Source organism: Triticum aestivum, unplaced genomic scaffold, assembly GCF_018294505.1.
Source record: "Triticum aestivum cultivar Chinese Spring unplaced genomic scaffold, IWGSC CS RefSeq v2.1 scaffold98769, whole genome shotgun sequence".
Classification (NCBI taxonomy): Eukaryota; Viridiplantae; Streptophyta; class Magnoliopsida; order Poales; family Poaceae; genus Triticum; species Triticum aestivum.
In genome coordinates, this window is record NW_025228110.1 from 117,239 (window position 1) to 132,460 (window position 15,222).

Consider the following 15,222-nt stretch of genomic DNA (forward strand, 5'->3'; position numbering starts at 1 on the left):
TATGGCTAGTATCAACCTCATATATTTTTTCTGGATCACCATCTGTTTAGTTAACGGACCATTAAAATGTCCTTTGAATTTCCTAGGCACCGCGGATAATCCCTTCCGAAGATGAAGACTTGCTTCCAAGTGAAGAAGCAAGGCTTGAATCTAGTGAATTTGGTTACATATTGTATGCGCACACAGCTTCATGCAATAATTCTATCGTAATTATCAAGCGGATAAAAGGGAAAAATAATACAACCCTATTTATTTATACTACCATACTACCTTCGTTCCTTTGGAGCAGGTATGATACTATGCAACAACATAATTTCCAAAGAAACAAGTGACCAACTTTGTTCGAAACAATAGCCCTTGAGTTCATCTAAGATCCATAAGAAAAGTAGTCGCATAACTGAAATGAACAACGCACAAAGTTTTGACATCCAAATGCAAAAGGGGTGAGAGGGCAATCATAAAGAAACATAAGTTAAATTTAAAAGATAGCAATCTCATATCAGGATATGACTGTCGAGAGCATTACCGCCAGTTAAAAGTGAACCATGCTTGAAACCTTTACTTTCAAAAACATTGCACCTACATGCAGCAAAAATCCATAAGTCAATGATCAATAAAGCAGTGTCCATGAGCGGGACAAACTAAAAAATGTAAGTGTATAATTAACCATACATCCAAATCATGTAATAACCCGCATTGGTCATTCTTCGGACATTTCTTCTTTCCTGAGTAGACCGAAACATAGAGAACAAAGTAGTTATCATATAAATTCCATAGATGTTGATTTAATTTGGAATGAAAAAAAGGCATATCAAAATTTAATAGCGTGGCAATGAAAATGAGAAGATGGACAGTCTAATATAATGCAATAACTGATACGGAAGAAACATCAATAGCTTAAATTGTATTTCTTGCAATAAAAAATTACTTGCTCGCTTTTTCCTCAATTGAATCCCTAACCTGGACAATACTCTTATTTCTATGTGCCAGAAAAAACGGAATATCAAAGCTAAGTATATAAGAATCCCGGGTGAACAATTGCAACAAAGCACTAACCAGCGATAAATTTTAAGAAAATCCATTAACTGTGCAGGCAGCAGGCGTGTTACAATATAGAGAGATTGGAAAATGTCACCTCCAGTAATGTAGCGCAAAGGAGTGGAACGAAGCATGAATGAGCGGTTGTCTGTTCTTCTCCATGTACATGGATCAGCAGTAGAGGCCAAGTATATACTCCCTCTGCCCAGAATATAAGAATGTTTTTGACACTATGCTAGTGTTAAAAACGTTATTATATTATGGGATGGAGGGAGTGCTTGACTGAACTCCACTCTTCGTGTACAAAGAGCCATGTCGCCTTCTAGCCGCTGCAGCATGGGAGGACGGCTGGGTCGCGTGACCCTCCAGCTGGTGGATCCATGGTGGCTGACCATCGAGCTCGAGGCAGAGAAGCTTAGGGTAGCCGTGGCGAGATCCATGCCAGCCAACCGGGCGAAGAGAAGGTCGTCGGGGAGGGCCACATCGGCAAGGTCCGGTCACCCAACGACCTGCAGAGCAACGGTGATCTCCACGAGCTATAGGTCGACGGCGTGCTCCATGCCCTACGATGGGGTACGGTGACCATGGCGGTGGCCACAAATCCTCATGCTCGCCTCGATCTCCATGACACACCCCGAATGCCGAAGGCAGCAACGACCTCGACGAAATTGTGGCCTCCATCCGGCAGCGGCTCGTGGGTAGGAGGGCAGGCGGCGTCGCCTCGGATGGCGGCGGGAAGCAGCGTTGCTTTTGGATAGGTGGCTTCGCGAGGACAGCCGCGGCCCGCGGGGAAGCGCCCCGATCCAACCCTGCGCGTCGACGAGCACCTCCTCAGCCGCCGCCAAGCCTATCCTTCTCCTCCCTGATTCCCCAAGATGTGCCGCCGCCCCGGTCCTGTTGTTTCCGTATATTGTGCCATTTTTCCTCGTACCTAAACTGATGCGGGCAAGCGGATGGCAGAGTTTTCGTCCGCCCTTTAAAATTGCTAAACACATTTTTAATGAGGATTATTGTTTTCTTTATGGTTAGACCTAAATGAGTGGATTCGATCATGTGGCTCTAATTACTCCGGATTATTATGTGTACACTGAGCGGGGTGCAGTTAGAAAAGAAAATGTTTGCTTGTTTAATACTCCTTTCGTTCCTTGATATAAGGTGTATATATTTTTGAGAAAAAATCCGAAATATAAGGTGTATTGCGTTTCACCACTCGTTTAGATAGTTTTTTTTAGGGATTTGATAACATTTCCTTATATAAGGCAAGCTTCTCTATTTTCTCATGTCAACTAGTCAGGTATAATCTCGTCCAAAACTTGTGAAATTTTCCGTCCACATATGTTTTTTAATTTTCATGTCAAAAACTATACACCCTATATTTAGAAACAGAGTAGATAGATATTACCCTGAAAAAAGTAGATAGATAGCTAAATATAGATATAGAAAAAAGAAAAAAAAGAAAAGAAGAAAAGAAGATTCTGGCTCATACCAGACGCGTTGTGTCCTATGTGCCCATACCAGACGCGTTGCGTTGTAGTCTTTCTCCACCGGCAGTCTCTCAATCGTCTTGTGCTGTAATCCCACGCCACCGAACCCTAGATCCGCCGCCGCCCAACCGCAGAAAGTGAGGCCGATGCCGTGGCCCTCGGCTGCCGCCGGACACCAGGAATCGCAGCCGATGCCGTCAGATCCAGGAGAGCGCAGGGGTCTGTTCTCGTGCTTGTTCAGCGAGTGCGACGCTCCCCCCTTGGACAAATCGAATTTGGACGCCGATCTCCTGGAGCTCCTCCTCGACTTGCACGAGGAGGCTTTCGGCCGGCTGCCCGTCCATGACATGCCGGTGGAAGCCGCCGACCAGTTGGCCGTATCCATGCGCGAAGGCGGCCTCTGCCTCGGCCTCCTCGACCCCGTCACCAACATCATCCTCAACACCGTCGCCCTCCTCCCGCGCGACTTCGGGGACATGGCAAAGCCCGACAGGAGGAGGTCCAAGAGGCTGGCCGCCGGCAGGGTGCAACCCAGTGACTACAGCAGCTGGAACACCAGCTGGGTTTTGCCATCCTCCGGCAGGGTTACCTGTGGGTCGTCCACCCGCAGGGCTACATGGTACTCTATTGCTGGGGCGTCCCGCCAGGCTCTCATCAGATTCATGGTTGGCTCCTTCGGATGCCTCAGCGAAGAACAGGCCACCCGCTACCTCCACTGGGCACGCGCTGATCTCGCCCTCGCAGTCCAGCTGGTCGAGCACGATCTACACGCTGCTGCTGTTTCACCTCCCGACCCTGCCTCTGAAAGGACCCAAGCCGCCTTCAAGTACGCCGCAAGCTGTGGGCGGCGGCACCCTGCGCCTGATGACCTGGTGCGGCTCCAGGCGTCGCCCCTGCCCAAACAGTGCCTCCGCGACTCCGCCCCCTTGCTCGAGAAGGGAGGGCGCAAGCTCAGCGTCGATGATGTCATTGCCATCATGGATTTGCTGCGATACCAGGTCGGTGCCCCCTTGGATCTTCAGTTCAGCTTGCGGCCAAGCGGAAGAGAGCTACTTGTCTACTGTCGGGACCTCAAGGCCGATGAAGGGAGACTAGACATTTCCAACACCACAAGCTCCATTGGCTTCAAAATGTTCACCATCAATGTCGAGCGTCATGGAGACCACTTCGCGGCCCTGCGGTCTCCTCACGAGCACAGATCCATGATCTCATCCTGTTTGCAGAAGGTCGTGAAAACCGCCAAAGCACACTTCGGCTCTGCGGTCATGATCTGTTCTGGCGATGCCTGCGAATACACTGGGTCTCTCAGGATGAGGCTCCACGACATGATCCACGGCTTCTATCTCAAAGTCTTCGCCATGCTGCCCTCTACGTGGCTCCACCTCATCCCCCACATCCTATTCGCTGGCCACTGCTATGGCCCCATGGACCCTGTCTCCAACATCATCATCAACTCCATTTGCCACCACATACTGCGCCCGCTCCCATCGTCAGCTGACTACAAAGTAGAGGTGTATGACATCCTCGACACCCTCTCTATGCTTCGTGTGGAGGTCCGTTCCTTGGAAGGCCTCACTGCCCTCGTCCGAGCAAGCTCCGAGTCCCAATGCTCGACGCAGCGGGCGATGGAGCACCTCTCCTGCAAACGCTGTGACCTGTCCCAGGAGACGCACACCTCGCTGCAGTTTACTGACGCAGCCGCAGCCGCTCGACACCCACAACATGCTGAGCTGGGATCATTCTTCGCTTCCCTGGCGCCTGACAGGCTCATTGACCTGCGGCTCTTGCTGGCCACTAGCGCCGATGGCAGGATCTCCTTTGAGTCTCTTGGGGAAATAATATCCACTCTCAAACAAAGTGCACTGCTGTTGGTGGCTCCCGTATCTTCCAATGCGGCTGAACTGTGCAACGAGGCTAAGGAGACTCTGCTACAAAAGAGGTCATGTTATAACGAGATGAAGTTATTCATCCGCGCTGAGCTTGCGCAAGTGCTGAAGAAATATGCCTTTGAGCATCCTCTGGTACATGGCTTTGTTTGTGTCCATTGTTTCTTTCTTGGGTACATACTACATTCTTAACATATCTCTTTCAGGTGCCTCATTTGACCTTTGCTGTTTCTTGTTTTTGGAACCAAAATATGAGCCAAGTGTTATCTGTGGTTTGGTGGCGGCTCCCAGATCCCTAGACAGGCTTTCCTATCATGTTAATTTTGTGGCTGCTTCTGAATCTGATAACCAACTCTTCTTTGCCGAAATAAATGAGTCATTTCCTGACCCGCCAAAACCAAATTTCTGCTGCCCTCTACCCCTGACATCTACTGGTAAGTCCCCACTCCTTCCAGTTAGCATGAGCAGCCATGTAGGTTTGAAACATTAACGAAAGGATTTTTAATTTTATGTTTCATCGAAAAGCCTTTTGATTTCCATTAAGGCCCATTCGTCTTTTCAATCTTACGATGCTTTGTCGTTTCGTCCAATCAAAGAGAGAAACATTAAAATATTCTACTATAGCTTCCATACAGAAGACCTTATATAGGGCACTGCATGCACCGGATTTTCTCTTTTCAGCAGCCTGTTCCTCGCATTTTAATTCTACGCCATTTTTCATATATGAGATTGAGATGATACAACAACTTAACGGCTATGTATACACCCATTTTCGACATGCTTGTGAATCGGCCATGAGAGACCAGTGTTTGTTTGGAATAACTAGTTTATGGTCCAAGGTTTTTGAGTCGCCAAGTCAAGCCAAGGCTCCGAGGCTGCGGCTAGTGGCTTGCTGGCTTGAGTCAGCGACTTGGCTTGATTAGTCACCCCAAGTCGCCATGGCACAACAGTACATAGAGCAGCAGAGAACATAGATATACAGCAGCAGCAGAGCACATATACAGCAGAGAAAATATACTACATCTAAGCAGAGCACATATAGAGCCCACCCTGCGCTCTCTTTCATATACTACATCTAAGCAGGGCACATATAGAGCCCACCCTGCGCTCTCTTTCCTTCAGTCCTCCTCCTTCCCCAGTCCCCACATATACATCAGCAGCAAGCCACTCAAGCCAGCAAGCGAGCGAGTCGCGCGACTGATCGCACCAAGTCGCCGGCGAGCCACGCGAGTCGCGCGACTCGCTCCCTGAGTCAAGTCGCCTGCGCGAGCCAGCCACGCGGCGACGACTCGGCGATTAGTCGGCGATTAGTCGGCGACTCAAAAACAGAGTTATGGTCATTCAGATTTTCAGTCAAAAAACTGAGTTTTCCAAGCATGGTATGCATTGTCCTGTGAATATACCTCAAGAAGGCAACCACGGCACTTGATTTGATTAAATTGTAGAGTCCATTGAGTGTTTTATTTATTTATTTTGGCAAACACAGTCTGAATGAGAAATCATTAATCATGGGGCCGACTGGAACGAATCATGATGTATCAATTATATGAACTGGTATAGACAAACATATGGGCAAAACATCCACTTCAAACATTAGAAACTCTTGCCTGAAAGTATAGTTTCTTTGAATTAGTGAAAGCGTAGTAGATCTTCAGTATGCCCTTCTGCAATGCCACCAACAGGCCATCCATCAGTGCAAGTGCTCAGGCACCAGCAGGGCATTCATCAGTGTCAGGTGCTCAGCCACCAGCTCATTCACAAAGAAATCCAGCTTCTTATTTACCCTATGAACATGCCTCTCTATCACCACCTTCCACTCAACCTTCTCTGGTCACTTTGGTTGTCATATTTTGCATAAACCCTGGGTTGTGTCACATTTCACTTCACACCATCGTCTAGATTGTGCACTATGATCAGGTTCTGGTATTTTACCTACTTGAATCATTGACCCTAGAGTATGTCTGTCTACCTATGCAGCACTTATCACTCAGGATGCAATTGGACACGCCTGCGGCCTGTCCACAATGTTCGGCATTAGCTAATCGCAGGATTAGTATCAGCCGCGTCTGCCTGCTATTGTCCAGCAGACAGATGCAGCTGCTGCTTTCCGTACCACTGATTGTTGTACATGCACTCAGGCTGGTTCACGCCAGCTTTTCATACTGGCTGCTGGTGCTATGCGGACACTGCTGTTGGACGCCCAGACTTAGAAATATGTTGCTAGCTCATGTAAACATGCTGGCTCTTGTACTGAACTAGGGCTTTCAGATAATGTAAACATGCATAGCTTGTACAGGTTAATAGCCAAAGACCAAAGTACATTTTAGCATAATAAGCACATGACACGAGCCTTGTCTTCCTTTTAAAAAGAATATTTTTGGAATTAGATTGATGCATACACTTGTCAACTTCTTCAGACTGTACTTCACACTTGTTTGCATATATTTTGCTAATCATGTTCATCACACATCTGACAACTAAATAGTACTACTACTCCTGTCTGAATTCCTTGCCTATTAGCTGCAAAAATAAAAGGGAATTTCTTGCCAACTAAGGTTCAGGTTCCTTCCAACAATTCAGAGTAATGGTAATACAAAAGAGTCTCATGCCCCTTCAGGAGTTCTGATTAGCTAAAGTATAGTACCAACTTCAATATTTCAGCATAATAAGCATACATCATAATTCTGATTAGCTAAAGTACAGTACCAACTTCATTGTGGCATCCTCTTTTCTTGACAGATCTTCCTCTCTGCTTCTTGATTCTGCACACAGCAGATCATGTGAAAGTTTTAATCTAAAGTTGTTGTATAAACCATTCCGGTAAAAAGGAAACCATGTATCATGTAAAGTACATAAACTACAGTATATACAAACAACTCCTTGCAGTATATAAAACTATCAAGTACACATACGTCTATGTGCATAGTAGTAGGTCTCTTCAGAATTTAGAATGTGACAAGAATAAACACGTACTGTCTCAGGTAGTGTTACTTGTTACAGCCGCAAGAATGCTTCTTTAGTATGAAAATCAGCTTACCCATACCGAGTTTAATATTAGCAGTGCATCGTCGTCATCTTCTGCCCCTGCCGCGTCTGTATTCACATCTGAGAATGTTTGCTACAGAGGCAGTTGTGTAGGAAAAACGTACCGCAGGCAGTTGTGTAATGATGCCCTAACGACCATGCACTCCCCTTCGACTGTGACAAAGAAGAGATGGTGTTTCCTTCGTTGCATTTGCTTGCTTGGTAGAACAGCTGCTAGGTTGTTTGTAGGCATGTGGGACAAAAAGCATTCCTTAAGAAAGTAAATGTCACAATGTGCAGGAATGGAGACTTGCTTATTGTCAACTTATCAAGCAATCTCCGTCGTCAATTTTAGTGGTAGGTATAGGTCTGAAGGATTCAATCAGCAGATTTTAACCAATCCTGGAGGCAACTCAACGCCTCCAAATTGTCGCTCTTCAGCCTGGTTCTATGGTCGCTAATGACCATTCCACCTGAATGCCAACTCAGACGCCACTGTTTATGCGGAAATCTCACAATTTTTGTTGTTGGCAAGCTCATGACTCCACTGTTTCTTTTTTTATGTCCTTTATCATTTTCCATTTTTTGCCCTCATTTTTTCTTTCCTCTCCCATTTATCTTCTATTTTCTTCTGTTCTAGATCTGTGTTGATCCTGTTTGCCCTTTCTTCTTGTAGCTGAATCTCCCGCCTCTTCCTTTTCTTTTCATTCTTCCTCTTTTTCTTGGTCTTGCAGTCCTCGCCTTCCGGCTCTGCATCAACCCCAGCTTGGTCTTTTCAGCAGCGCCATCCAGCTGATGTTGCGGCTCTTCCCTCTTCTTTTTCTTTCCATTATTCTTCTCTTCTGGCTCAGCATGAAGCCATCAATCCCCAGGTGGGTCTTCTCAGTGACTGTGTCCAGCTGCTGCTGCAGTTCTTCCCTCTTTTTCTTTCCATTCTTCCTGTCTTCCTTGGTCTTGAGAGTATCCTGAGAAGAAATCTAAAGCAGAATAACATTGGTTTAGTTTGACTTAGAGCAGAAAAAGAAACATTCATAACTAGGAGAGAACAAATACTAAGATGCAAAATCATGAGACAAGCAGACCTGGCCCTTCTTTATGTGATTGCCACAGTCCTTACCTTCCGCCATACAGCTGCTGCAGCTGCAGCTCTCCCGTATCACTCTGAGCGAATATGAAACATGGTATATACTCAAAAAATAAAGGACGAATTTTAGAGGGGCTGTAGCTGTACTATATGTTCAACTTGACAGTAATGAGACATCAATCTGAGTGTTTTGCGGCATATTAACGTAAGAAACCACATGTACAGTCAGTCTATTAAAGTGTGCTGCAGCTTAATACTAATAAGAGAGTGCTCAATATGCAGTCAGTTTATTGAAGTGCGCTGCAGTTTATTAATATGAGCTAAGGGTGAAACCGTTTGGATTTGGACAGATAATGCCCATACCGTATCCTATTCCACATTTTTCTTTGGATTCAAAAGTGATGCAGTTACGGAAACGAATATGGAATACGCCGGATAATAGCGGAAACAGACACGGTATGGTTATGGAGCGGCGGCGGACTGGAAGCGGAAAAAAATAATCGGACAAAAACAGCAACAAATGATACATCAAAGCATTAATACAGCTAACAGTTCCATCTAGCCATTCCAAAACAAAACATAAATTTAGTCCTGGTCCTCCGCCGGCCATATATAGCCAATGGCCTACACTTGCTGAATTATCGTTGCACTTGAAGATGATGCCTCACACGCAAGTGATTCCAAAACAAATGGGTTCCATACTTCCATTACAGGCTTAGACTCGAGCTGTATAGTGACATGTGTTGATCGTGTGTAATTGTGTAGCATATCCTATTCCGAATTCGGTTTTGGTATCCGATATCCGGTTCCGTATCCGACCGGATAGGTAAATCCTTGTCCCATATCCTGTAAATCTGGATTCGAAACCGGATTCAGACGGAAATTATCCGATCTTTTTCACCCTTATTCCGTGCCAACAATCTGCAGTTTATTTCCATTCTCAGGTTCTTGGTTGCTAGCTGCAACTGAAGTGCATTAATAAGTTCCAGTCTTCTAAGTAAACTGACAGTAGGAATGGTGGATGTTCTAAGGCCGCAATTACTGACAGTAGGAATTGACAGCCTTCTAAGTTCCAGCCTTCTATTAGGGATTTTATCCTATTTTTTCTAAGAGAGAGGCTATTTCTTATTTATGTTATCAAAGTACTCTAGTGGCTTCATTGAAGAATCAACACTATTTGGAAAGAACTGAGCACATCACATTGAATCAGAGCATACTGATAGTAAATCACACTAAGCATAGGTGGGAGAGAGGATCAGAGCTGTACCTTCTCATCATCTCTCGTCGGATTCTTGTCCTCCTCCGCCGACTTCTTGTGCTCGTCCACCGCAGCACCGGACATCTTGCTCAACGGGCGGGGACGAGCAGGGAGCAGGGTTGGCGCCGGCGGAGAGCGCATGCGGAGACGAGCGGGACGCCGGCCTGGCTGTGGCGAACGGCGGTGTGCCCTATCGGCTGGCTTGCATTGTTGCTTCGTTGGGATTTCCTCCCGTTAGCAGGCTATGCAGGCCAAGCAGGCTAGGCAGGACAAGTCCGCTTCATTTTTGCGGCTCATTCGCAAGGCTGTTTGGGTGTTTTTTGCGGCGCGGGCGACGTGGGCTCGTGGATGTCTGCGTCCGCCTTCATCCTGACTAATCACTGATGTCCACTTCATGTCTGAATGAGCTCCATCCACCTTTCTTTTATGGTCACTTCAGTTATGTTTTGCATGCACATTCACTGCCTTTTCACTTTTCAGCATTCTGTTCCTTGCATTTTAATGGGTACGCCATTTTCTATATATAAGATGATACATCAACCTAACATAACGGCTATGCATACACCCATTTTCGACATACTTGTGGACCAGCCATCAGGGTAATAGGTTAAGATCAGCGTTCATTTGGAATAATTAGTTTATGGTCATTCAGATACATCAAGAAGGCAACCGTGATACTTAATTTGATTAAACTGAGGATTCCATTGGGTGGTCTTTTATTTTGGCAAACACGATGGCCCTGCAATTGTTTGATTCAGGTTCTTCTCCCCATTCTGGCCCCTTGTCCACCAGCAAGCATCGCCTCCTCTCCCATGTCCGCTCCAGGCATCTCCTCCTCTTGATGTCTTCTGCAGCAGGCTTCTCCTAGCCCACCACATTGGCTCCAGCACACCTCTAGCTGCCCTGTTTGAAATAGAGTAAAAGGCATCATAAGTCTTGAAACTATTGGTGATGTGTCAGTTTAGTCCTATAACTTTGATACTGCAGCTTTGGGTCCTAAAACTATTGGAGGCGTGTCAGTTTAGTCCTATAACTTCAAAACATCTGTTTTTGGTCCCAAACTGTTGGAGGATGTGTCAATTTAGTCCTATAACTTTGAAACTGCAGTTTTGGGTCCCAAAACTATGCAAGTTTGTTCATCCCAGGTCCTGAGCTTGCATGGCCAACGTCCATGGTGCATTTTTTTTAAAAGAGCAGTTTATACGTGTTTACTTCCCCAAGTGTAGTTCATATGCTTCAACGTCGCAGTGTGCACGCCCTCCACTCGCGTGCCCATGAGCTACTAGGCAACCTTGCTAAGAGGTTTTGGCACGGCTGCTTGGGAGATCCCGAGCCAGTCGGCATGGAGGACGACATCCATCTCCATGGGCGCGGCCGCCGGAGAGACACCGAGCCAATCGGGATGGAGGACGACATCCCACCCTCTCTCTCTCTCTCTCTCTCTCTCATGACATTATCCTTGCCCTGATACCCTTGCCATAGAGCTGGTTGTGCATGTTGTCGTTTGGGCACGAGCATGGCCATAGATGGGAAATAGTCACTGCCGCGGGACAGCGCGGAAGTTAACCTGGTGGGTCCATGGGGTCAACGTGGCAACAATTCACGCATCTCCAAGCGACACGGCGGTGGGTCAATGCTGACATGCAAGCTTAGGACCTGAGATGAACAAACTTACATAGTTTTGGGACCAAAAACTACAGTTTCAAAGTTATAGGACTAAACTGGCACACCTCCAATAGTTTTAGGACCTAAAACTGCAGTTTCGGAGTTATAGGACTAAATTGACACTCCCCCAATAGTTTTAGGACTTGTGATGCATTTTACTCTTTGAAATATCAGTATCTTTCTCCAGATCGACGAGTGCATATTCTTTCGGATTTGCAACCCAGTTTACAGTCCTGCCCTGATTGCACACCTGTTTATCATATGGAATGGTGATGTACAAGTTGACAGTAATCTCCAATCTCCAGTCTTTCCTACAATAGAAGCCATAGACACATTGAATAGAAAACAAACACAAGGACCTATCCGCATCGATGTCAGGTCCCATTTATTCCTTTTAAAAGGCCATGTGCTCATACTTATATACACAAGTGCCAGCGAAATTTCTGTGCACACCTCTGAATCCTGATACATATCATGTGCATATGACATGCTACCGATTGGTGCGGCTTGAATGTAGCAATTCTGACCGAACTCAAGACATTTCTGTGCTTGTGCTGCTGAACGTGTGTAAAATATTTTAACATCTGAAGATGTTCTGGGGATACACTTCTACCAACCTTTCTTTTCGTGTCAAGAACGGTTGTTAAACAGTCATTGTTTTATTGTCTGCTTAGTGAAACCAATGCAAATAGACAGGGTTTGCCAAACATTTCACCTTGAAGAATAGCTGTTATGTTGTGATTGATACATAATGATCAGTTTTGATTTTGGTGATAGGTCGTTGCTACTATGGAGAGGGGTCTGCGAGGAAGATTGTGTATCCAGATTCATCAGAACTTCTTGAGTGTAATATTGATATTACAGACTATGGAACGGTGCACGCGGATGGATTGTTGGACCCAGATTTCATCTTGGATTTTAGGAGAGACGTGCAGTTTGCAGAGGATCTGAGGAAGTACTGTGAAGAACAAAAGGCTGATGAGTATGAATTAATATGAATTCCAACAGCTGGAGAAGGGAACGAGTATGAATTAGGTCTTGAGCCTTATTAAGCCTGATGTAGAAATACTCCATATATTATGTAGTAGTATGTGCTATACTCATTTATTTATCGGAGCCGCTAGGGATCAAACTACAATTAGACCAGTGAATGGTGGTACAATCCACATGCATGGTGTGTTTGATTGCTTCATTAAAGGGTGCCCCACATTTGTTACGGGATTTTCCCACTAATTACGTCTAATCAGTTTCCTAGTAACTACTCCCTCCGTCCGGAAATACTTGTCGGAAAAATGCATAAAAATGAACGTATCTAGAACTAAAATATGTCTAGATACATCCATTTCTCCGACGAGTATTTCCGGACGGAGGGAGTGCTTGTGATTTGCTTCCAACAAACAAATATTAAAAATATATTTATTTTTGCAGATGCTTTTCTTTGCAGCGCAACATGTTTTTCTTTTTTGAAACTTGTGATTTGCTTCCAACAGACAAATATAAAAAGAAGAAAAAAAATTGCAGATGCAAAATTTTCAGGGTAAGGTTGCATGGAAACATTACTTTTTATCTATGAAAGCATTGTTGCTCTGGAAACATATAATTCGATAGTGATACAAATCATTTTATTTTTCTATATACGGAAGCATTATTTCCATGATACGGTAGCATTTTTTAGTTGCTTTGGAAGCATTACTTGGTGTACCAAAAATAGTATTCAGATTTGAGAGAACATTTGCTTCGCAAAAGGAATAGTATGGAAGCACAAAACAAGAATATACACCACCACAAAGTAACGTTTTGCCTTGTATAAAGGTATATTTTGTTTTCAAACATCACAATAATGTTTCCAAACACCACCACGTACACATTTGACAGAACGTTTTGCCTTGTATAAAGGTATGTTTTGTTTCCAAACATCACAATAATGTTTCCGCCAAGTAACGAATGCAAATACAAATACAAATGTGCACATTTTGCTTCCATCATAGGAAAGTCAAGCTTCCTACACAACAAACCATGCTTCATTATCCACAATCATTTTTCTCTAAGCAACCGAGTGCGCCTATGGCTGTTTGCTTTCAAGCTGATGACCATAACACTCAGCACTAAGATGCACGATCACACGCTGCACGCTAGGCCCACCATCGACCAACATGTTATTTCACCATTTGGCAAAACATGTTTTTCCGCTCCCGTCAACCTTGCAGAAATTTAGAAGTATGAGCTGTTTCATGTGTATATAAAGATGATTCTTGCGATATGATATACAAAGCATGGAAATGAAGCAAACCGAACAAAATGTAGAAGCACAAGTGTGAAAGATATGAAGCATAACTGTATATGTGGCGCATGAAACAAACTGTATAGCATGAAGAAAAGTATGGTTCATTCGAATCATGAAAATTTGGATGCATTATATTCATACAATCTCAACATAATATCTACATGGTGGATGCACATATTTTTTTCTAAATGGGAATACAAAAGGTTTCTATGCAGTGGTTCAAATTAAGTCCATAAAGGGGTGATTGACTTGTGCATAATATGTGTGGAATTCAGGAAGCATGAGTTAGTTTTCAATCAAGAAAATACATGACGTCTGCAAACATACATGAAGCATGCAGATGAAGCAAACCTAACTCAATGTAGAAGCACAAGTTTGAAATTTACGAGCCAAACTAGACTCAGTAAGCGCTAGCATGAAAAATATGAAGCAAGCTGATACGGATTTCTGATGCAAAAATACAATACGTATGAAGCATGTAAAGTTGTAATTGTGGTATGAATGAGGAGAAACAGAACCTAGATCAGATTCCTACAACCTGCCGCATGTGGTGCCTTCAACATGGAACATAGACAACAAAGAGGCGAAAAGGGTTGCGATTTAGTGATTGAATACAGAATGAACGTCACAAAATCATACCCACAAACATTGGATTAACCAAGATATTGAATAGATATAAGGTCACACAAATTGCAGAACACAATTATGTCCAAAACCAACTAGCAATAGCAATATAGGAATTGTACAGTGTTTGTATTAAGAGGAGATGACTCAAACCCTAAGTCAGATGAGGATGGGATCGGATGGGAGAAACCTTCAGTAATCCGCTCATGGTGGCCTCCTCCCCGAATAGAGATGACGCTCCGGCGAGGTCGACCGCATGCCACAACTGCAATTTGCAAGATCATGGACGAGCAGTTTGTGCGCCAGTCCCCGCCGTGCCCCCGGGCTTGACGGCGCACCGGCGATGTGGAGAGGAGGCAGGGACGGTGAAGGGGAATGACGAGGACGGCGCTGAGGAGGGACGGGTGCGAGAGAGATGAGAATAGGGTGAGATGAGTTAGTTCGCAATTCTGGGGCAATTAATTCGGGATAAGGAGTGATATTAGTACATAATACTGCATGGACACAAAAATTAGGGGAGTAGTTTGGAAAGTTGGCACAGGAATTTTACTGCATCTCCTAGCCGTGAGATCCAACATGGATCGCGAATCAACCTGTGGTTGAGTTGGTTAGGTGGACAATGGTATCCCCAACCCACCAGGGTTCAAATCCTGGTGCTCGCATTATTCCTGGATTTATTTCAGGATTTCCGGCGATGCGCTTTCAGCGGGAGGAGACGTTCCCGTCAACGACGAGGCGCTGTACTGATGCTCAAAAAAAAAAAGATCCAACATGGATCAACGGCACACGGCCGGTCTGACGAATGCTCTCTAATCAGACATCTGGAGGTTAGTGTTTCCCTTTATTCTATCTTGTCTGAACCTTCTTTGCTTTTT

The 15,222-nt window shown here is 44.9% G+C and overlaps 1 protein-coding gene across 1 annotated transcript; it reads left to right on the forward strand.

Annotated features, from left to right (window-relative positions):
* Window positions 1-2,668: 2,668 nt before the first annotated feature.
* LOC123173020 (uncharacterized) lies at window positions 2,669-12,437 on the forward strand. The gene is made up of 3 exons (XM_044589884.1): window positions 2,669-4,547; window positions 4,654-4,842; window positions 12,217-12,437. The coding sequence occupies exons 1-3, from the start codon at window positions 2,669-2,671 to the stop codon at window positions 12,435-12,437; spliced, it is 2,289 nt and encodes a 762-aa protein (XP_044445819.1).
* Window positions 12,438-15,222: the final 2,785 nt, after the last annotated feature.